Below are 25,403 nucleotides of genomic sequence, written 5' to 3' on the forward strand. Positions count from 1 at the left end.
AAGAATGAGATGGGCGGGACATGTAGCGCGCATGGATGGGACAAGAGATGTGCACCGGGTATTGTTCGGGAAGCCTGAGGGGAAGAGACCGCTGGGGAGACCTAGGCGTAGATGGGAGGATAATCTCAGGCGGGATCTATGGGAGATAGGAGTTGAAGGAGACTGGATTTTGTTGGCCCAGGACAGGGACCGGTGGAGGGCTTTGGTTAATTCGGTGATGAACCTTCGGGTTCGGTAAGCCATCTAGTTAGTTAGTTACTTAGTTTAAAGACGAAGTCCTATTTTAATTTCACTTCGCGCAAAATTCGACAGATAGGAAAAAAATGAAGCCGTTAATGTAGATCATGAATTATAAGACTTTTGAAATGCACTTTGCTATGTATATTATAGCTAAAGTATATAAAATATACATTTGTATAAGAAAACTATTAAAATATATAATTATACGCATAAGCAGTCTTACAGTTTTGAATGCAAGAAGTTGGTGTGTTTAAGCAATGGTAAACACGTTTTGAAAAATAAAGTTACTGTAACTAGATGTGATAGAACTTGACACAAACAGAACTTCCTAGCATTTTTAGCCAAAGAAAGGGCTGAACAAATTAACACGCAGCAAGGCAACACAAATAAAAAGACTTGAAACGTGATACGTGAAAACCTGCCCATTCTTTCTTTGTAATGTCTGCGTCACGATGGAACGCAACATCCATCATGCAGCAACGACACGGGGCATCTCACCTGTGCTCGCGTCGCCTGAAACAATAGATCCAAGACACGATACAAGAACCCATGGAATGCGCACTGCTGCCTCGGCTACTTGCTTATAGAAGGAGCCATGTCCGACAAGAACTCTTCCTTCCTCAGTCAAAAAAGACCGAATTCAGTCCAGTGACTAACCTGTTACTCGTTACTTGGCTTACCGCGACTGGAAGGCTGAGTCCAGGCAGCGAAATATTAACAGCGACTCCAGTCACTGCTAATTCATATACCCAATAATCATTCGTATAAAAATCATTGTCTTCTTCAATTTTTTTAAGTGGTTTTAGTCAATTTTAAAATTTTACACACGCTGTACGGTGGTCTAGCGGTTAGAACGCTGGCCTTTTAATCCTGGGGTCCTGGGTTCGATTCCCGGTGGTGCCCGAATTTATAACTTGTGTTGGGCAAGGCCGTGGTTCATGGCAACACGGAATTTTCCTCCGGGGGCTTCCCCGGTTTCTCCGTGGCATCCCAACAATTACTCCATTCACACACACACAGAAGAAGGCAATGGCAAACCACTTCTGGATCATCTGCCAAGAACGTATATGAACAGGTCCCAGTCCGAGAAAAGGATGGAAGGATCCCGTTCATATGGACCTGTCGTCAGACAGAACACTAATAATAACAAATAATAATAATAATAATAATAAGTACGGCATCTAAATATTCAAATTTTAAATTTCAGAAACATGTCTTTACTTGTATTCTACTGTTTTAGACTTCGACTGAATACAACAAAAATGTGTTTCAGTTGAATTAACTTTTATGTATGCTCATGTGAAAGCAGAAAGAAACGAAAAATATATTTTAAACTTCAGCTTTGAATTCATATAATGGACGGTTATGATCTTACTTTGTCCCGCATTCCCGAGCAGTATTGTTCCTTGTGTGACATTCGCCGATTATCCACCACGTCGTTATAAGAGTATACATAGTCATTTTTCACACCCATAAAATTGTGCATTTTCAAAGTTCACTGGATGCATTCAAGGTAAACCAACATAGAGACCAATGGTTTGACGTTATCTCGTGACAGATGAATACATTTTACTTTGAAGCAGTTACAATTAATTCTCTTCAACTCGGTGGAGAATCCGATCCAGCGGCAGCTGTTAGCTCAAGCAGCGTGATGGACAGGTTTTACTGATCTGTATACACCCATAATTAATTGATTAATCGGTACATGTCACCCACACGTCTAACGAGATTGTTTATCGTCCTATGTGGTCCCATTACTCGCAATTTATAACGAAAGCTAAGAGGATCACAATGACGAATTTCGTTACGATTAGAATTATCTGTTAACGATAGAGTAGACTCTCGATTATCCGGGTTGGTTGGGAAATATATTTTCCCAGATCATCGAGACCCCAGATAATCCACAAAAATTAAAGAAAAATAAGAAAATTTAACAAGTACAGTCCGCGACTGTAATCTTGAGACTTGCGGGGTGAGGAGGTGGGGTGTGAAGGAGGACGGAGGAAATATAGCTTCAGCCTTTAACGCTACGGACTTACTGCATTCCTTGCAATTCTCAAGATTACAGTCGTGGACTGTACGTAAGTTTGTTTACAGACATACACAGCTGGAACTTTTAAATATTTAGTAATAACAGAAAGAATTTTATATAAAATTAAAATACATTATTAAGAAATTACTGTAACAATGTTAATTAACAAAGGTGTACCGAATTCCAAAGGATATATACAATGTCGCAAATTTCACGTTTCAGAAACAATGATTTATATTAATACGTTAGATAATATCTTGTTTTATTTATTCCTTTATTTTCAAACGTTGTAAATTTTACAACATATTTTTTTAAACCAATTTTTAATTTTCGTTTAAACCATACAGAGCAGGTTAATCCGCCAGACAATCGAAAGTCTAGTGTAGTTTACCTCGTGTTAGTCGGACACAGTCTACTCTGCAGAGAACTACATTTATCATGTCTTTATTTCATTAATTATTTGTTATCTCTTTCGTCCAGCAATTTTGGTGAATTTACATGAATTCCATCTGTGTTATGGGGACACAGATCGTATGTGTAAGAGAACGCAAGTTCACTTTCATTTATTTGTTTCATTCTTCCTTTCTTACAAATCGCCAAACACGCTGAAACGTTACTCAAGGAAATATTAAGAACCTTGATGCCAAGAAATGAACTGCTTTTGCACGCTTCGTGTTCCTGGTAGCAAGGCCGAGCGCCTGATGCCTGTCTAGGTCGACATCTCCGTTGCCTTCATTGCCAACCGAAGGCAGTCAAAACATTTGTAATGTCCAAACCCATCGAGTGGCGAACACCACAGAGCCAAATTTTGCTACCGTTATTTGATACACAATATTCCGTTAAGTATTTTTCTTAGCGCGTTCTTTGCAAACATGGTTACTATAACACAATATGAATCATTAAGTTAATTTTATAAAACCACTTACGGTTCTGTCTTTCAGAAACTCCCGAATATGCAATGACAAAATGATAGATTTATTAAGACATTTAAATGTCTTCATTGTTCATTTCTTTGATCTGTATTTATATGAGACAACCTAAAATCCATTCTTTATTGGTTAATACGCAACGAGTTACAGAATTTCGCTTCTTGTGTAAAGAATTTTATTTATTTAGTGTTCTGTCTGACGACAGATCCATATGAACAGGATCCTTCCATCCTTTTCTCGGACTGGGACCTGTTCATATACGTTCTTGGCAGATGATCCAGAAGTGGTTTGCCATTGCCTTCTTCTGTGTGTGAATGGAGTAATTGTTGGGATGCCACGGAGGAAAACTCCGTGTTGCCTAGACCACGGCCTTGCCCAACACAAGTTATAAATTCGGGCACCGCCGGGAATCGAACCCGAGAGTTGTTGCGCCGTGTAGTTTGGTAAAAGTTTACCGACGTTTCAGAGGTCCTTGCTGCCTCCATCATCAGGCCGATCGCCTTCATCAGACTCACCGCCGTGAAAAACTCAAATCATAAATGAGAGAACGTTTGTGCTACTGTTTCGACGTGCACAAGAGTTAATTTATAGAATTCACAGACGAATTTGAATACGCAGTTTGAAGCTTTGTTTGTCTCAGACACGATTCTATGAATAAATTGCAAGCGCAGTAACAAACTAATGGGTTTATGTCACATCATCTCTTTCTCCTTGTTGTCGGCGTGCTATGAATGTTAATTACACATTCCACCTTTTGATTGCGTGAGAATTATTACACGGACTGGCCCAGACTGACTGGATTGATTTCCGTGGCTGGTTGTTTCAATAGTTATATTTTTTTTTCCCTGTAGTTTCAAGTTAAAGAAATGGTCTGGGCTTCCCTTCTTGCCCAACAGACATAACTGAGATGCTTAATCTCATAACAATATAAACGAGATTTAAAATTCTCTCTCTCACACACAGCGGCGATTATATAAACGCTTAAGAGAAACTGGAAAATTTTTTTTAGAAGACTTAAGAAAATTCATTTCAGTCTAAGTCCGTATAATTCATGTCTGTTACGATACCAGCAGATTAATTTAAAATTGTCACGTTGGCAAACTTACTTTCCAAATTAATGACAATAAAAATAAAATACAATCGATAACAACCGATCTCATTAAGATCTCGATGTGCAGTCTAAGTGTGCCTATAGACTACATGTCGTTGTCTCGTGAAAAATGAATATCTCTCTTAGATGTGACAGTTTATTTCTTGCAGAACAAAAATGGCATTTTGTATTGAATAAATGAAAGTCAAGAAAGCATAATCTTTGATTCTGGTTGGCCTTGTAGCTTAAACACAGCCCAAACTCCCTTCGGAAAGTCAACATCTATTGGGTTTGTTCACGTTATTTCATTATACTCTCATTTATGTGACTGGCGTAGTGTAATTTATTAGCATGTAAAATTGCCAGAACGAAGGAACAGTGAATGAAATTTGAATACGGGATGAATGGTAGCCTTAATGTGACTGAAACAAGTATAAACAAGTAAAAAAAAAAAAGATTAAGGTTAGGCTTTATGTACTCGTAACTAGTTAAACATTAATGCAATAGTAGCAAGGTTTCATTTCAGTTGGAATAACAGACGACGTTAACTTTCTGATACCTGACTACCTATGTCCTTTTTCCTCGACGCGAATTCTAATTATCAACACCCAAATGGAGCCAGTAGCCACTCCCCACAGTCTGACATGGCGGAAGGTAACCCGAATTCTTAGATCACGGCTTAAAACTAACAATTGTCATTTGCACTTTTAGCCGAAACTCGTCTGAATAGTATTTAAGAATTGAGTCCGTACCGCAAAGAAAACGTGACACTTCACCATTACGAAGATCAACTGGTTAACTCTTTTTAAGGAAGTTATCACTGTTGATACTGAGAATCATACGAAACTCAAAAAATACATGACGTGTTGATATAAGGAAATGTTCAACCGTTTGGGTTAATTACTCTACTCCAACTTCGAAATTTACGAGGGTCGCTCATTAAGTAATGCCCCACATTTTTTTCCTCAGAACATATTTATTCAAGATGGCTCAAATTTAGTGACAATATAAATCAATGTTTCCTTTACACATACTATTTTTCCACATAGTCCCCATCAACTTGTACGGTTTTACGCCAGCGTGGAACAAGTGCATGCATGCCTTGCCGGTACCAGCTCTTGTCCTGTGCACGTAGCCATGTCCTCACTGCTTGAATCACGCTCTCGTCATCTTCAAATCTTGTTCCGCGGATAGCATCTTTAAGTGGCCCAAAGAGATGGAAGTCGGAGGGTGCCAGATCTGGACTGTAGGGTGGATGGGGTAGCACCGTCCAACCCAATTTGGTGATTTCTTCCCGGGTTCTCAGACTTGTGTGAGGGCGTGCATTGTCGTGCAGGAGCAAAATTTCTGCTGGATGCTTGTGAGGCCGAACTCGTCGAAAACGCTTCTTGAGGGTTTTCAGGGTCCTGATGTACGCGTCTGAATTGATGGTCGCACCTCTTGGCATCACATCCACAAGAATGACCCCATCACTGTCCCAAAAGACAGTCATCATGACTTTTCCGGCGGAGGGAGTTGTCTTGAATTTCTTCTTTCTCGGTGATTGAGGATGATGCCACTCCATTGACTGCCTTTTTGTCTCTGGCTCAAAGTGGTGTATCCAGGTTTCGTCACCTGTAATGATCCGGGACAGAAAGACCTCTCCCTCAGCATCAAAACGCTCCAACAATTCAGAAGAAATCGTTTTCCTTTGAATCCTGTGGTCTGCTGTGAGACTTCGTGGAACCCATCTTGCGCACACCTTCGAATATGCGAGAGCCTGGATAATTGCAATCACACTTCCATTGCTGACTGAAAGCTGTTGGGCCAATTGTCGAGTTGTGATGCGCCGATCCTCACGAATAATGGCATCCGCGCGGTTCAACATGTCTGGAGTGGTGGCTGTGGCAGGACGCCCAGAGCGCGGCAGATCACGGAGCTCGGTTTCTTCACTTCCTGAAGCTTTAACTCTCTTAGCCCAGCGACCAACGGTGCTCCTATCGACTGCACAGCTTCCATACACAGCACACAAACGTTTATGAATGTTCACCACCGTTTCTTTTTCAGCAACAAGGAATTCAATTACAGCTCGTTGCTTGTAACGAGAGTCGTTCACAGACGCCATTTTTACAGTTCACTACAGCTCCGCTATTGGTTGGAAACATTTGAAACTCCGTACACGAACGCGGGAAACATCAAATCTCAAGCATGTAAAAGTACACTTTTCTATCTTCATTATTGGCTGAGAAAAAAAATGTGGGGCATTACTTAATGAGCGACCCTCGTATATAATGTATAACAAAATGTAAATTGCTAATACTTATGAATGCAGATTGAAAAAGTTCCTGAAGCATTTCAATGAATTAAAACCAGATGTCTCCCAAATAAAAGTCAGCAGCATTACTGCAGTGCTAACCTCCTAGAAGTAAGAAATACGTGACTTGCGACTTCTTTGTAACAGGCTATACACAGACGTCACCATTGGTATTTCAGGTTCTCAAGGTGGCGAATATGAAGATGACATATTTCTGGAATACTGCACCTTGAAATCTCGTAAAAGTTTACCGACGTTTCAAGGGATTTCACTGCCTCCACCGTCAAGGTTAGCCCTCTGAAACGTTAATAAACTACTAGGAGACTGACGCAATAACCCTGAACTCTGTCATCTACGTGAGAATACTTTACGGTGCAGAAAATGGTGTGATTCATGTATAATCAGAAATGTTTCAGCCTTGTAGCAGGAATTATTATTTGAAGAACTCTGCTGATTGCCATCTTGTACTTTCTATCATTTTCATCAGAGAAATAAATAGACTGATAATCGTTGCTTAATGAAATGTCAGAGCTCTTATCTCTACATTAGACATGTTGCCGTGGCAACACGGAGTGGAGCAACATAATGGAGTCCCTGAGCTAGAGATTCCATTGATGTTCGGTTTCGAGGTTAGATGGTTAGATTGTACTGCACAGGAGTTGATTCCGCCTATAACAGAGACACTGACAAAGCTAGCAAGAAAATGGTATGGAATTAAGAAAATAAAAAATAAAGGATTAAAAAGGGAAAACGAAAGAATCGGACAGACAGACAAACAAACAAGCAAACAAACAAATATGTTAACCATAAAATAGTGTTGTTGCGTCATATTGTGATTTATTGAATTAAAATTAAATTATTTGGTTATTCCGTCAAATCACAATGTATTTAAAATAAGATAATTAAAATAATTAAAATATCATTCTTTGTTCCATATCGAATAATCGATTTACAATTGGAACAGTTACAACATGTTTCGGTTTTATTAAACCATCATCAGGTGTACAATTATATTAAATTTAAAACTCAATTACAATTTTTTACAATTTTTCGTAGTGTAGTTTTGGAGGTTGTGTCCAGATATTTTCATATAATGGACCAATTGAAGTGATGCTTTTGATGTTTACATCGGTCTGTGAAGTAAATGATTCAAAGAAACATTATTGAATATGGATGAATACTTCTGAATCACCTCCAGACACAACTGTGTTGTCTACTATTTCATCTCTGGTATGTTTTATTTTACTTTCCTTATAATATTATTTATTTATTTATTTAATTGTTTTCTATATTCATCCATATTCAATAATGTTTCTTTGAATAATTTACTTCACAGACCGATGTAAACATCAAAAGCATCACTTCAATTGATCCATTATATGAAAATATCTGGACACAACCTCTAAAACTACACTACGAAAAATTGTAAAAAATTGTAATTGAGTTTTAAATTTAATATAATTTTACACCTGATGATGGTTTAATAAAACCGAAACATGTTGTAACTGTTCCAATTGTAAATCTATTATTCGATATGGAACAAAGAATGATATTTTAATTATTTTAATTATCTTATTTTAAATACATTGTGATTTGACGGAATAACCAAATAATTTAATTTTAAATATGTTAACCTTACTTATTTGTTACTTTAACTGCGACAACTAATGTGTGTTGTAACACTCAATTGAAAGTACACTAGAAGACATAACCACTCCTGTTATACGCAGGGGCTGGTTTCCAGCAATTAGCTGAGTATATCGAAAACGCGATAAACGAGAAACGTAAAAACAACGTAATTTTGTATTAAACAGGCGCCAGAATTATTCGACGATAAATTTATCATCTACAACACATTACCTGATAAGCCTGGAAAAAGTTTGACTCAGGCTTCAAAAACATTAACGTCCCTCAAAATACTGAAATAAAACTACGGAAAACGCGGATAGCAGACTCAAGATACGAACCATATGTTCGAAGTGTATACTTTTTATATTCAATAAATAACTTATTAGATCATTTTCAGAGCTTAAGCTTCAAGATTCACACGGTAATGTTGCGATGTTCTTCTGGGTTATGAATACTTCAGTTCTGAAGATGGAGACAGTAAACACCTTTGACACATCAGTAAATTTTTACCAGATTGCACAGTACAACATCCCAAAAAACAGCTATCTTCACGCATGTCGACGTGAGAACCTGTATTCTCACCATTCTAATAATATCTTGTTAACAGCACAAATTTGTACATCCCTGCCTCTTGGGTTAAAATATTCTAAGACTTCTCGAACAGCCTTTACAGTGTTTTTACAGTGAGAGACCGGATTGAACACTATTAATGAAAGGGACCGGAAGTGATGATCAACACGTTACACTTTCACTGATCTTTGATAAAGATGGCGGTCTGCGCAAGAAGACAGGCGTGTGGCCTGAACTTTAGGTTTGACAGAGTGCTGGCGCTTAACCACGGACGTAACTGACTGAGATATTTAAAGCCGGGAAAAACTTATGTGTGATATCAGCACATGTGTATCCTCATATGTTCGCGTGTACGTTTTAAATTACAATTATAATGATGTCAGTAACTAATGACCTATCACGCACATGATGGACGGGATGTTTTCCATTGTTCTGTGCATAAAGAGTATCAAACTCTACTATACTGGGTGCGTAGAAATAAGATTCCACTCTTTTAACACACAATTAATCGATACATGCATTCAGATTGACACACAATTCTGTATCTGTTATTTTTAATATGTCTTGTGTGTTGGCAAGTTATTGTAACTCCAATATATGATTAACACATTTTACAATGGAAAAACATTAAATGTTATCCTTAATTAATTGAGTTAATCTGATTCAGGATAAGGGAATAGATCTTAGGGCGTCATAAAATACGAGGTAATTCTTGATAACTTAATTGACTACCAGCTTCTCAATAAGAATGTGTTGCATGAAGTAAGTTGATCAGTTAATTTAAACGTAATGTTAATTGCCACTAATTACACTATGTATCAATGACCAGACTATAATCTTCATTGTTTGTGTATACAGTACGAATTAGGGACGATTTCTGGTGGCAACACCATCATTCCGAAAATGAATTTGGTTTGTTACTTAAAATAATCTAAGATGTGAGATATATTTGATAATGATACTATTAAAGACTTCTTACACTGTCTGATTTATTACAGGAATACTGTAATTTAATAGCATACCAGCTTCGTATTCGAAAGGCTCCGGGTTATTACTAATGAAACAAAATAAGTTCAGTATAAAGACAACCAACTCCCGAAACGTCGTGCAAATCAAATACACGGCAAGCAATGACCAGAATCCAACACAGTGTTTCAAACGTGACATTTTTGTAAGCCTTTATCTTTTAGAGATAAGTTGCCAAAATTTGCAAATTATCTTGACGAAACCAGCAAAAAAAACCTTTTACAGACAATTCACATTGAGATGATGCGTACTTAGCAAACACCGGGTGGAGTAACATGTAACAAACTCATATACAACGCGGTTAGCTCGAGGCAAGAGTATCTCAACATTTACATTTGAATGAAAGGGATATGAATCGCCGTGACTGACAGGCAGCTCACACTACGCCTGTGTTCTGCGGGTTAACATATCGACCAGACGCGATTCGAATGTCTTTCTGCAAAATCTTTGCGTCTTATTGAACAGCAACGTTCGCACGTTGAAAGGGAATTCAGGATGCAAGCAAAATATTACAACCACCCTAGTTCGTGTTTCGATGATCCCGGCTTCGACATATAACACGGAGATTGATAACTTCCACACGTCTATCATAATTTACCTCATTATTCACTACTGACATATTCTATATGCTTTCTTCCTAACTTCAAAATCATAATGCGCTGCGAAACATAATTACATCATATTTATACGTCCAATTGCATATACTCTCAAGGTACAGAACTTTATCGCATATTCGACTTCCTTGTCGGCGAGCTCGCAACTAAAGTTGCGAAAACTGCACCTATGAATTACACCGACAGTTTCTGAATTACGTAAAATCTGACGCTGGGGACTTTTAATAAAGATAAATTCATGATTCTATTGAAATCTGGCAATAACTTGCCCTTAACACGCTTTTCAGCTGTGGGGAATTCCCTGACTTCCTAGTCTGTCATAGTTACCTTCGGTTGCGACTTTCAATAACAATAATTTAATCTATATTTATTTTTACAGTCCATACACAAACGTTGAAGTTAAATGATGCTGTTAAAATTATATAATATTAAAACATTATGTAGTATAAAATATTATATTTTGGCGCTTTTAATCGTAAATACGATTTAACATTATTTAGCGCTTTTTTATTTATTAAACGACATGTTTCGATGGATAATACCTCATCTTCAGGTTTATATCAATAATTTAACGTTCCAGCTTCATAAAACGTATTCGCCCCCGGATGTACACGCTTATAGATATTCAAAACCCTTCAAGATACGGGACTTTAGCGATAAAGAATATTTCTTACATTATTTTGCCTCAAATTGACCTTTAAAAATCAACATGAGCTATTAGAACCATGGACACAAAGTGGGTAGGTCTAGACACTTTCCTTCAGGGATTCAAAACAGTTACTTCCATTGGCGACATCTGCCTGACTTTTGCAGCAGCTGAAGAAACACGTCGGAGAGATTTTATTCAATTTCCTGCCAACAAGAAGCTAAATCAGAAACAACGAGTCAGCGCAAATTACATTAATTCATTATGAAGTTAAATTTCACATTTTACAGTTCGTCAGTTCAACACAAATACGTGTTTTTCGTACGTCCATAGCGCGAATGCTCGAAAAACAAATGAATCAAGGATGTCTATGTCTCGTTGTTAAAACATGAAGTTCTTTGAACGATGAAGCTCCCTGTTCCTTGAATGGAACATCAGTCAAGTAAGATTTATGTTGTGAATCAAGCGGGCTTTCCCGAGCCTCGAGACAGACATTTCTTATTCTTACGGGGCACGGCCTCGCAATTGAATACCTTCCTCAAGCAACTCACAAACCAATCCGGGCCAGTAATTATTCATATGCACAAGACAGCTTGGCGTAAACAGAACATCTGGAAATTTCGGGTCATAAGCAGTCAGTGACGAGTTGCAGCATTCGTGCATATATTTATTCATGCAGCTTCCACAGTGGATTCACATGCCGTGACAATTTAACAAGTTAGGAAATGTACACATCGCGTTATAATTCTTAAACGTTCGTTCTGTTATTGTTTCTAGATTTTCAGTTCTTGAAACCCCCTAATAAGGAGTTGTGGACCGTCAGAACATGGCCACTGACCTCTATGAAGATCTGCAGCGAGTTGTCCGCATTCAGTGTGGTTCGGTGATGACGTAGTTGGGGGATTCCCCTGAACATTCCTCAGCGTGGTTGTGTGGGAGCCTACTGCGCGCAGAATGGCAACTTCGATTTTAACCAAAACTCGAATGTGTCCAAAAAATTTAGTAAAACTTCTTAGTATTAAGTTTTATGAACTGTGGACAGACAGACAGGCATTTTGAAGCCAATAAGCGCATTTTTCATAAATTTAGTTCCGAACACCAACACTGTTTAAACTTCAGATCTCGTAAATGTAATAATGTTCGCAAATTTCCGTCCTCTTGACTCGTCAGGTTAGAAGCGATTACAGCGTAATTTATATTTTTAAAATATTTCAATTTTGCTAACATGATGGGGGTCCTGAAGATGGTCGATACAACTATCACCAGATCATAATCCTTTGATTGTTACATTTCAGCAATTTTCTGCTACAATACCGTGCAGATTACAATAATATTATGCTGGTAGTTCAGTTATCTCTTTAATTAAGACGAAGTTGTCTTGAGACGCAGCGGGAGAGCTGACGTGCGGAGTAAATTAAATCACCACACCTTCATGTGACGATGTGTGGTGACAGAAATAAATTGTGCCTTGTTGGCCCGTCCCTACAATTACGTCGAAAAGAAAAAAAGAATATAAAAACAAAGGAATGTGTCTGCTAATCCAGTTTTAGTTACGACTAATAAAAACATTCGATTTTATCCGGGTTTTATTCAAATACACCGGCTCAAATAACTTTTGAGACGTTCTTATGTTAAAAGTGTATGTCTAACGATACCTGATATTTGGTACCTCAAACTGCACTGAAGAATATAAAACGTGGGTTTGTAATCCGTAAAAAAAAAATGTCAGTGGAACCACGGTTCCGGAGAATTTGATGTAAATACGTCTATACGGAAAGGAAGTTTATATATTGGCTTTATTCTAAATATTTCCTTTATACATGCTTTACAATTGAGTAAAGTTTGATTAAGATTTTGCTTATTTAACTTGAATTAGTTACGCTTAAGATGGGTCTGTGGTAGCTGAATGTAATGTAATGTAATGAAATGTTGTGTAATGTAAGGTAAGGTAAGGTAAGGTAATATTGTCGATTTGTTGATAAACAGATGAAGTTTCCTAGGTAACCATTGTTGTTTATTTGTTGATAATCCATTGTTACACTTTTTCCTTTCACCTTTTGCCGAATGACACTGACCCGAAAATATAGACGTATTTACGTCAAAAAATACATATTGATTCTATACGATAAATTATAAACTTGTTTTATTTATACGAAGAGATAGAATTGTAGTATTGTCATACTCGTGTGTCCGTCCGTCCTGGTAAGTTCTAAGCAACTGACAGATTTTCATGAGACCTTTTAATTTACTGTCGAGTTGAAGGGAGACTAAGTGCCTGTCGATCTGCGGCCTCTAAGGGGCACATTGTCCTTCTCCCAGATGACACACAAGTGAATACGGAGAAAGCTCTGGATTGACATAAACAGGGCAAAACCGAAGGATACGGAGAAGATGAAGAAACCCTGTCCCAGTATCTGCAGTGAGAAGCCTATTTATATAATACGAGTAAATAAAAATTCAAACATCTGAAAGGAAACAAGTGCTATAAGTTCTTCCCAAAACATGTTCTGTTAGCTTTTTTCATAGTGATAATTCTGACGATTGCAAAGCATAGAAGAATCAAATAGCATCACAACTCGACCACGCGAACAATTTCCTTCAGGGCTGTCTATACCTTGCGGAAAACAGCAAAAATTTCTTGTTTACTCAGTTTTATTACTTCTTTGCTCGTCTTCCAGAATCGGCCCAGAGTGGAGGAAAAACATATAAATTGTAAATAAATCGCGCGCGCATACACACAAACTGCAAAACTTAATATAAAGTTGGCGAAACCGTGCGATTTACATACTTAACTAGCCTGCGAGTAGAAGGAAAAACCACATATACTGCAAACGAAAGATATTATCGATATAAGAAATAAGACGGCGAGCTATGAAGTATTGCACCTGGGAAATAGTTTTTTCGTGCGGAATGTCTGAGTGTCCTTATCTACCACCCCTGACCCCATTAACCTTTTAATTATAACGGATATCGAGCGCACAGATTCGCCCCGACTACAGTACTACTAACGGACACACGAGACGAACGGATCTTGCCATAATAATTGGGAAATGAGAAATGTATACGAAATTACAGATGGTGAACCTGAACGAAAGACATCACTTGGGAGATTTATACATAGACGAGAGAATATTAATAAAAAGCGTATTTTAAATCAGAAATACAGTTTGAATATGTGGGCTGGATTCATTTGGATCACGACAGAATCCAGTTAACGGTACTTATGAACACGGAAATGGACTTTATGATTCCATAAATAGTGGGGACTGATTCTGATTATCGAATTAGTTAGATATAATACGTTTATGAGGTAGCAAAAGGCCATAACCATACACAAGGCCATAGTAAAAAATGAGAAATTAGGATACGGAAGTAGACCTATATTTTTCATAGCGTAGGTTTGATTAAACTGAATGGCAGACGAATACATTAAGGAAACCTTGGAAGTAAGACCAGCCATGAACACATGGCCACTTAGTCTGACCTAATACCAAGGTTTGTAGCATTGATGCTAGCAATATATTTAAGCAGACCTTAGATTTGTAACTCCCTGATCAATTTAATTTCACCTACGAACTGCGTCCATACAAGCGAGGACCTTAAGTGTACATAATTTATGGTCAGTCTTTAATGCTATGAAATCATTTTTGTACTAGGAGTGGCTTCATTAGGCTACTACTGTTCTTCATTCACCTTCGAGGAAACTTGTTCTAGAACCCTCAGCAGAAAACTGGCGTCCTTTTCATTTCATTCAATGACCTTGTCTTCCTGTGAGTCTGTTTAAACCCAGAACGCATCATCGCCGTTACTAATAGGCCATCTTAAAATAATTCTGTTCCTAATAAAAGAAATATGAATAATTTTTCAAATACTGCATAGAACAAAAATTATGACTGGACAAATCAGCTTTCCCACGGAAGAGGCTAACAGAAGTCACGGTTATCCTCCGTACATCGCAGTCGGGTGAAATTAACTCCACTGTGTTTTGCGTGTTGCAGAGTCTACGCCTAGTTCGTCGGGGTGTCCTGCCCTGGGAGGACTCAATCACGGGACCGTAGCCCTGCACCTGACGAGAGCCAGCGGGTTTCCAGAAGCCCGCTTCTACTGTGCCGCGGGTTACAGGCTCCAAGGGAGTGCTACGTCCGTCTGCGTTCACGGGCGATGGAGCCACTCCCTGCCCATCTGCGTCCCTTCCCAAGGTAAGGAGATGCCAGTACAGCATCCTACAGGGTAGACCATTATCGGGAGTACAACGTAAGCAATTTTGGAGATGGATCCTACTTCTGTTTGTCATTAATAAAACTCGCCTTAGTGTCTGATGCTTGTAACGCGTTTCAAAATCTCAAACGAATAGTCAGTTACCATTATCACACCAAAATACTTTTGAACTGCCGATATATTTTTAAATGTTTCTAAGATATATCTATCAAACACAACAGTTTCGTTCTTCAACTTTCTCCGTGTTCTCGTATCCTCTGGGCCATCAACATCACCTTCGCTACCTGGCGTTTAATTTGGCCGCAACTTGTAGTGACTGCCTTCAAGACCGTAACAAAAGAAGGCTGCAGCCCTTCGTCGTATCTGATGCGGCATTGTCCCTGAACAATCAAGCTGGCCGTTTTTTATATGTTTCGTCCTTCCTAAAAGACATTTTTATTAATTATCGGTTGGATGGAGACCGGCAAACAGCGGCATAATGCCGGATAAATTAACCATCCCTTCGAAAACCGCAGTTCATTTAAATAAAATTGGTAAGATTTAATCGATTTATTTTATTTAGTGTTCTGTCTGACGACAGGTCCATATGAACAGGATCCTTCCATCCTTTTCTCGGACTGGGACCTGTTCATATACGTTCTTGGCAGATGATCCAGAAGTGGTTTGCCATTGCCTTCTTCTGTGTGTGAATGGAGTAATTGTTGGGATGCCACGGAGGAAAACTCCGTGATACCTAGACCACGGCCTTGCCCAACACAAGTTATAAATTCGGGCACCGCCGGGAATCGAACCCGAGACCCCAGGATTACAAGGTCAGCGTTCTAACCGCTAGATCACCGTGGCGATACCCGAATGATTTTTGCTATCGCAAGAATTGTCATGAAGACGTTAACAAAAACAAGTTGGCCTAAAACTTTAAAAATAATGTACTTGTAATTCTGCTCAAGACAATTTGGCAGCACATCTCTCTCTATAACATGTAATAAAACATTAAGTTGCTCCGGCCGCATTATCCCTCAGAAAAAGCCCCACAAAAGAGTCAGATTAATGATTAAATGAGGAAAAACACACATCTTGACAGTATTTATTATTCAATGATAAATCTGCTTATCATCCCGTCAACTTCCCGAATTACTGAATACAATTCAATTAGTTGTTTTGTTTGGGTGTAAAAAAAGTTCTCACTTATCGTCGGACTAATTTATACAGTGAAATATGATAAAAACTGAATAAATTTTTTTATGGTAAATACTGTTAATACCAATTCATTAACAGTAACAGAGCACTTTAGAGGGAATACAAAGAAATTAAGAATGAATTGCAAGGAATGTTTACAAAATACGACTGAAAGCAATAAAATATATCTTAATAAAAATTAAAAAAAAACAGCCATTTGGTTCAGCAGATTGTTATATTTCCGAGGATGATAACAGAACTGCAATGTCAGCGACTATCACGAGACTGGCCTTCGTTGTTCAACAAATGTCTTCCCACCTGCCATGTCTTATTTTGTTAGCTATTACAGGTTTTAAGAATGGGTCCAGGGAGGGGCCCATAACCGTCTATATAAATATTACAATACGTCAACTGCTTTGTATTACTCCACTGAACAGACTGCAGGAGCCAGAATTCTGGTCTCTCTTATACCCCATCTTTTGCCAAGGTCGTGTTTCATTCCACCTTCCCCCCTCCCACCGCTAAGCGTTATTAATTGTCGCTGCTACCGGTCCTGATGTCGAGTATAGTCGCTTTCAGACTGAACTACTTTATGAGGCGGCAGTGATGCATCACGCATTACCTGTGTGTCGCCATTATAGCGTCACTACAATTCCGGGTATATATGTAATGCCTCTGTATCCTGAATACATTCTCGGGACTATTGACTAATGTACATTTTAATTTCGATAAATGTGAAACTCTTATCACCATGGTAGCGCGTATTCGAATCTTGCTTTGAAATAAATTGTCAATGTTTTCCTGTAACGCAGAGGCGTTTTAATGTGACGACTGACCGTCGAAGGAAGATTGTTTTAAAATTAAGGCAGAGTAGACACAGACGAAACAAGAAACAATCAACAGGCGATACGTGATATATGTTGCTAAGGGTATGCATTTATTGATCAGTGACAGACGATATACGAGGTGCGATCGGAAAGTTTCTAGACTGCGCCTATAAAAACCCGTACACTTATCTCAGGTATTAAATTCATCCATCACCCTCGAAGTAGTTCCCCTGGGAGTGAACACAACGATCCCAGCGCCGCTGCCAAGCCTGGAAGCATCCCTGGAAATCTTTCTTTGTCAGCCTGTCAAGCACCATCTGCGATTCTGTCTGAATCTCTTCTATCGTCTCAAATCTCCTTCCCTTTAGCTGAATTTTCATCTTTGGGAAGAGGAAGAAGTCACACGGAGCTTGGAAAAGAAGTTGGGGTCGGTTCTTGCAAGATCTTTGAGCTCCTGACAAACGAGAAGTCGATTCTGCTTCTGGTCCTCAGACAGGATGCGTCGCATGTGGAGTTCTTCCTTTAGAATCAGCTGACAGGTCCCATAGCCTATCCCAACAATGTCGCACAAGTCGTTGATGGTACGACGTCGATATTCGTGAATGGCCTGCCGAATCTTCGTAACATTTTCGGGCGTTGTGCTCGAAGATGGTCGTCCAGAACGCTCGTCATCATCGACAGAGGTTCGGCCATTTTTAAAACGTGAATGCCACACAAAAGTTTGTGCACGACCCATTGCGGACTCCCCAAATGCTTGCTTTAGCATTTCATAGGTTTCCGTACCCGTTTTGGCGAGTCTTTGGCAAAATTTGATGCACACGCCATTCCGAAATCGCAGGAGGGTCGGTGTAATGCACTACCAAAACGCCCGTAACTAAGAAACAAATGCTAATTCGATGATGCCGGCTGGCACACTGATTCACTATGAATGTAGGCCGCACCCCCTAAAGTCAGAAGCTCGTACTACATCCGGTTCGCCATCTATTGACACAGTCTTGAAACTTTCCGATCGCACCTCGTACGAGTACGTCGAAAGAAACTTTTCTGTTATATCGCGTATGTTTTTTTAGGATGGTTGTTTCTAGGGATTTATTTAGTCATTTAATGATCCATCGTGTGTGCAGCGAATCACAGTGAATGGTAATCAGCCTACTAAAGAACAACAGACTATTAAGTTAGTGAAAATTATAGATCGTGTTGTATGCAATGAACAGCTCATTCACTCTCAAACTAGCAATTAGATTTCTTTGGTGTGAATATACAAGCGATATGATATCGAATATCGTTTGTTGCTAGTTTCTGAGGTGTGAAACCCGCCTAAGTCTCTATCGGAAACAGGCAAGGGGGTCTTGAACCGTGACAGATGAAATAATGATATTCTTGCGAGCAATAAACAATGCTTTTATCTTATAATTTATAGACCCAATAAAATTCTTTCGTAGGTTTTTATTCGTTTATACCTCCGTTTTTCTGTATCTGGTCTGGCTACTTAGCGATTTATAGTGCAAACGCAATCTATGTCCTCAGCTGTTCGTTGCTTGGCAACCGCTGTCACTACGTACCGACCAACGAGAATACACAATAATATTATATAAACAAGGAATGTTATTCTGAGATTTGAGATTTTGTCAGCGGTCTGGTGGCGATGATCTGGGTTTTGTGCTCAGTGTACATGGCAATGTTTATACGAAACGTTGCCATCTACCTACGATTTTGCGCGGCGCCAAAACCAAGAACAGCAATATTAAACAACGTTATTATTCCAGCGACTTACAGGTTATTATGAAGAGGCTATCTCGAGCATTCTACGCCATACACTCACAATACTTGGAGAATTTTGGTTCTGAATGTGGGTAAGTTCGTGCACCGACAATCTGTGTGATATCAAATCTAAAACTTCTTGACGATGGTGAAGAGTCAATTGAATAAAAATTTACTTGGATATTATCCATCGTCTAGTAATAAAACGTAAAAAACGTAAAACGACGTTTCGGAGATGGGGCTCTATCTCCATCTTCAGGTTCCTACTCAGTTGGGCCCACTAGATAGGGATTAGCTCTATCTAGTGGGCCCAACTGAGTAGGAACCTGAAGACAGAGATAGAGTCCCATCTCCGAAAAGTCGTTTTACGTTTTATATTTACTAGACGATGGATAATATCCAAGTAAATTTCTATTCAATTGAATCTGTGTGATGTTTGTACGTGTCCTGCCCCGGAGCACCAGGCAGCTGACACAACACCGTCCTTGTAACGACGTCAAAAGATGTCGACCTGCCAACCGTTCTGGTTTTATTTGTCACTCTACCTTATCAGCTATTCAAATAGAAGCCGTACAAGAAATGTCGAAACACGAAAACTCTACTTAGTTTTTAATTTATTCCAATTTTAACCAGCTCCTATATGTTGCAAGAAAGCTTCACACCTGTGATTTCCAATCTGCTCTTATCTGCTCAATGTCTTGTTACGAGGAAAACACACAGAAAAAATTGCATTAAAAAGAAACACGAACTACTTAAAAAGCTCATTTCTGACAGGACTTCCTCAGTAATATCTACATATTCTTGTCACCTCCTGGCAATAATTGTTTAGTACAGACGCCTATTGTGGTCTAAATTACCCAGGTTCTTGTAATTAAATATCCTTGTCTGAAGCCATAGGAGAACTCGGTTATAAGGTAAAATGCGGAAAAATATATCATCAGGGTTATGATGATAGTCCTGATGATAGAGGCAGCATGTACCTCTGAAACGTCAGCAAACTTTTACCAGACTGCACGGTGTAACATCGCAACTCTGTAGCAGTTCACACCGTCAATGGTTTGGAACAACAGGGTACTGCAAAGGAGATTGGGTTGATGTGGACGGTAAAGGAAGTCCAAAACAGGGCTGGACCGACAGCTTCATCCATTCCAGAAGAGATCAATGATCTCTTGTCGGCAACCGGGCCGCCAGAAGGTTACACGTGCTGCCATTTGGCAAATCAGGTCAGCAGGTGAATAGTTACAAAAAAACAATCGGGCACCTGAAGCTGAGGGCTGTATTTACTGACAGGAATGGAATTCATTCAAGATGGCTGTCTTCTGGGTTGTTGTACCCTCTAGTCTTGTAGGACTCTACGGACGCTTCAGAGGTGCTTGCTGCTCTTATCATCAGGAAAACGAACATTTATTGAAATATCTGTAAACATCTACCAGACCACGTGGCGCAACAACCCAGAAGACAGCGATCTTCATATTCTCCACCGTAAGAACCTGAAATGTCACGGAAGTCATATGTTTTTTAGACTAAAATTATGCATGCAATAGCAAAATATTTACGGTTCCATCAACATTAACACTTAAATTTTTTTATTTTATTATTATTTAGTGTTCTGTCTGACGACAGGTCCATATGAACAGGATCCTTCCATCCTTTTCACGGACTGGGACCTGTTCATATACGTTCTTGGCAGATGATCCAGAAGTGGTTTGCCATTGCCTTCTTCTGTGTGTGAATGGAGTAATTGTTGGGATGCCACGGAGGAAAACTCCGTGTTGCCTAGACCACGGCCTTGCCCAACACAAGTTATAAATTCGGGCACCGCCGGGAATCGAACCCGAGTAAAATTCTCCATACAGTGATTGTCAAAACGAATTTATGCCACGCCTCTAAAGTAGTTTACCATATTCTTGAATATTCTCTGCTTAGGCGTGAGGTGGGAGACTGTCACTATCATGTATTTTCATAAATGGGCCACAAAAATATTTTTCATCATTCTCATAAATCCGCCACTTGAAAACGTCTGCCTTACAGAAACCTACAACGAATAAGCTATGAAATATCTTACGTGTCTTTGTCTTCTTCTGAGTGAGATCGTACAGAGATTAGGACAGCACTAAGCGAAAACAAAAACAGTGCTGTGAATAAGGAAAGTGTTTCTTACTTTTTATCATCGTTACTTTATTAAAATATTACTTCTACTGTACGTGTGATTCTAACATAAGCAATCTCATTGTAATGCAGTTAAAATTACACGTACAAGTGTTTGAGAATGCCGATTTGAAAATAAACAAATTCATCACATAACAATAGAGTCATACATGGAATGCAATGGTGTATTTGTAAAGCCACTGACTGGCTCCTGCGAACACAGTAATGTATCTCCGGCTTGTTCTTAAGAGCCGACAAATTTACAATCAGCGTCTTAAAATTACTCTTATCCACGAAGCCAGTTTACTTAAGAGCCCTCGCTCTTTTAACGGTCGCTATTGCGCAGGCGCGCGGAGTAATACACAACAGCCCGCATCTGCCAGCCTTGTAATTAGTACCGGAAATGTTACTTCATTTTGTTTCCGCTACTGATTTGCTGGTTATGATCTGCTGTGACAATACTTTTCCTGCAAGGAAAATCGACCACAAGCTGCCAACTACAAGCGCATTAACACGTTCTGATATCATCAACAGTAGACTTGTTCCTCTCGCCAGCTTTACGAATCTGACAGTTTTCGCTTAATTAAAGGCTCCAAGGTAAAAAAAATGCCAAACTGATTATGTTCGCGGTGACGACGCTCTGTGACAGCCATTATCTCACGTTCCTTGGATTTTACAGTCGTAAACCCAAAGCCTCTTCGAAACATTCCATTTATACTTGTTTTAGATAAACTGATATCACACAATTTTCAGTTCCTAACATGTTTATTTACATTTGAAGTAAAGAAAGTGTCCGGACAGGTTTATCACAAGGAAGTACGCTGTTAGCTTCTGGACAAGACTCTCCTTTCGCTGCGTCTACTTCCACAAAAGATCAATTATCTGACTCACATTCTGACAGAACCCTGTTCGAATCCCGCTATGTGCACCGACTCTTCAGAAGCTGTTTGTCATTTTCCTCAAACTACAGAAGTCTACATTAAAAACTTATCTAGTTTTTCAGTGATGATCCAAAATCATTTTCTCGTATTTCTAAGTGCTGAAATTGGGTTCAAATGACGTAGTTAAATACCCTAAAGTCAATCATCTATCCTGAAGTCACATTCGTAGATTGCACATATGAAAAAAATAGATTAAAACACCAAATATTTTGTCAGCCCCTCATATCGTCAGAACACTGCACATACGTAATAAATAAAACATTATTACACGCGTACAGACTACTGAAAATTCCGTTCTTCGATATGCGAAAACAAAATGTTCATTGCAGTACTCACAAGAGCCCGCCAAAGATCGAAAAGTTCACATTAAATGTCTTTTATATTATGTTCTTTCCCTGAAAAATTGTGGAAATTCTGTTTCACGGTGTTAGGCGGAGAAGGGGTTATATATCTTCAAGACTATGTCTCTGAATGTCTTAGGAAAAACAGATGTTATCATAAACAGCTTCAGAAAATTTTCATGCAGCTAGGGACCCAGGTCGGGTCCTACTGGTTGCGTAAAGATCAGCACGATGACTGAAGTAACACAGCTGTACCTCGCACAAAGCCACTTTACGAAACTTTTGTTTCCTTTTTGCTTTGTTCAAAGACCTAAACCATGTTTTGCAAGACGTAGCTGATAGCTAGAATTTACGTTGTTAGAAAGTTATAACATGTATTTGAAAATGTTCATTATTTTTGTTTAAAATTGGTATTCCTTTTAACAGTGCATAATAAAATTCAACGAATTAAATGATTTTATCTGTACTTTTAAATCTTTAATAAATATGCAAAATTTAGTTGTTTTAAAGAAAATTTGGTTTCTTATTTTATTTACTGACAATAAAATAGCACTCGTACCTGGTCTATTTCATCAACAGAAACGAGGGAAGCTTCCGTTCTGAACACATCCCCACGAATTACATGGGGGAAATTGCTTTATTTTACGTCATTTCCCTACTCGTTCTGTTTTAATGGCTTGTATCCATGAAGTTAATAGTGGTTTTGCTTCATTAAGAGGACAGCTAAAAGAGATTCGATACTAGCCATATTGATTAAGTACGGAAGCCCCATAAATGACTATCAATTTTTTATACCGCAGTTATACGATTCTGTAAATGTTTGTAACGACGGTTGATTTGGACGTTGTCAAGTGTCTTCAGTATGTATAACGTACTCGATTTTTTGGGAGTTGGCTCTACTGCCGATTGTTTGTCATGAAACTGATACCATTTTCTGTGTTGTTATTGACAACGGTCGGAATCAAACCCGGAACCTTACGAACACCAGGCTGGTACACTAGCCACTAGACAACCGGAGTAATCGAAAAGTCCCGGATTCGATCCATACCGTTGCCACTAACAATACAGAGAAAAATGTAAATATAACAATCACCTGAAAATGGGAGTAAAGCAAACTCCCGAAACGTCGTGTTTATCAAATATACATAAAAATGCAGTTTCTAACATTGTATTTTTATATTTCTGTAATACTTAAACATGTTATTCGAAGGATGTTACTGATATATATAATATTTTTCAGAAACGTTTTTGAGAAGCCAATACTCGCTAGGTTACTCAAGAAATTCCACGCCTTTTATGTAATCTCGAGGTTTACTGTCGTATTAAAAAAGTCAGCCACTCAGCCCTATCCTGAGCCAGCTGAAACCAATATACTTTCTCACACCCAACTTTTCAAAAAACAATTTTTTATATTATCTCAGATCTTCCAAATGATCTGTTTGGGAGTGAAATTTTGCATGCGTCTCTCATCGCTGTAACGTGTTCTACATGTCCCACCCATCAACTCCTGTTTCTTATAACAAGCTACTTGGAAAAGAGCACACTCAACCTCTTCGTAAAACACTTTCTTCACTTTCCCGCTGCTTTCTCTTGAGTCCAGCACGATTCCACAGATACGCCCAGGAGCTAAAAGTCGCTGGAGGTTGGCTGTCTGCATTTCTAGTTCCAGTGCTGTATCTGGAAAATTCCACAGGCCTACCACGAAAGACAAATATTTCCCTTCAGAACTCTGCTAATGTATTTCACATAATAATAAGCGCATTTTTCGTACTGCTGACTTAAATGCCAGGACCTTGTGGTTCCTATGAGTCAGCCAGGTACCTCACTACCAAATAAGGCAGAGTCTCTCCCCCTCCTAGCCACTTTGAGACTAGGATCCTCGGCGCCACATGTCATCTGCGTGAGGCAAAATCCATTACTATCATTATCATTACGATGAAGTAAAATAACACGTGACCGTGTTCAGAATTCTTGACAGCGCCGCTCTCGACCGAGATTTCAGTGAACCCTGTCCCTATCAAAACAACACATCATATCTCTGTGAGATCTGAGGTTCTCAAGGCGATAGAAATAGTAAATATCCCGGAACAGTCGTTAAACATCTACCAAACGACGCAGAAACCCATAAAACAAGCTATCTTCGTAATTTGTTTCATGTTTAAATGACATAAACTTTAATATAACGTAGCTTAACATTTACGGACGGATTAAGAAATTCGAATTTTATAGAACGCCAAACAATGAATACGCGCCTCCTTCCTACACGTGCTGCCATCTACATTCCTTCAAGTGCGGACTGAATGGAACAAGTTTCCTTTTTCGAAATCGAATACAGCTGTGAGAGACGCCGTAGCTATTCCAAATCTTATTAAAGTAACTGAGAGCGGCTTCGAGAATTTAGTTAATGAAAGGTGATCCATGATTGAATTCATACTGCCCGCTGACACGTAATAAAGGTCGAGCAAGACACGACTAGTGTTTCAAGGTTAGTTGCTCCGGGCTAAAAGGATGTAAAGAAGTTGTTATTTGACAGTGTATCAATTCTGAAAGTTTAAAATTGTACCGGGTTTATTCGGTACCAATTGTTGGTGATATACAAGTACGAGGTGCGATCGGAAAGTTTAAAGACTGTATCAATAGAGGGCGAACCGGATGTAGTACGAGCTTCTGCCGCTAGGGGGTGCGGCCTACATTCATAGTGAATCAGTGTGCCAGCCGGCATCATCGAATTAGCATTTGTTTATTAGTTACGGGCGTTTTGGTAGTGCATTACACCGACCCTCCTGCGATTTCGGAATGGCGTGTGCATCAAATTTTGCCAAAGACTCGCCAAAACGGCTACGGAAACCTATGAAATGCTAAAGCAAGCATTTGGGGAGTCCGCAATCAGTCGTGCACAAACTTTTGTGTGGCATTCACGTT

The 25,403-nt window shown here is 39.0% G+C and overlaps 2 protein-coding genes across 4 annotated transcripts in view; one reads left to right on the forward strand and one right to left on the reverse strand.

Moving 5' to 3' along the window:
* Ssrp (structure specific recognition protein) overlaps positions 1 to 25,403 on the reverse strand; it is a 63,047-nt gene that overhangs the window by 28,963 nt on the left and 8,681 nt on the right. The window lies entirely within an intron of this gene.
* The window catches only part of LOC110836812 (uncharacterized), a 63,970-nt gene that overhangs the window by 11,134 nt on the left and 27,433 nt on the right, over positions 1 to 25,403 (forward strand). For all 3 annotated transcript variants that reach the window (XR_015535288.1, XM_087349413.1, XM_087349415.1), the window contains exon 2: positions 15,068 to 15,268. Coding sequence is in view for 2 of the 3 variants with exons in the window: in XM_087349413.1 (XP_087205539.1) it covers positions 15,068 to 15,268 (201 nt within the window). In the remaining variant the exon portion in view is untranslated. The remainder of the gene's footprint in view (positions 1 to 15,067; positions 15,269 to 25,403) is intronic.

The sequence above is a fragment of the Zootermopsis nevadensis genome, unplaced genomic scaffold (genome assembly GCF_977971745.1).
Source record: "Zootermopsis nevadensis isolate Lab colony 2312 unplaced genomic scaffold, Znev_1.0 Znev_ptg000016l, whole genome shotgun sequence".
Classification (NCBI taxonomy): Eukaryota; Metazoa; Arthropoda; class Insecta; order Blattodea; family Termopsidae; genus Zootermopsis; species Zootermopsis nevadensis.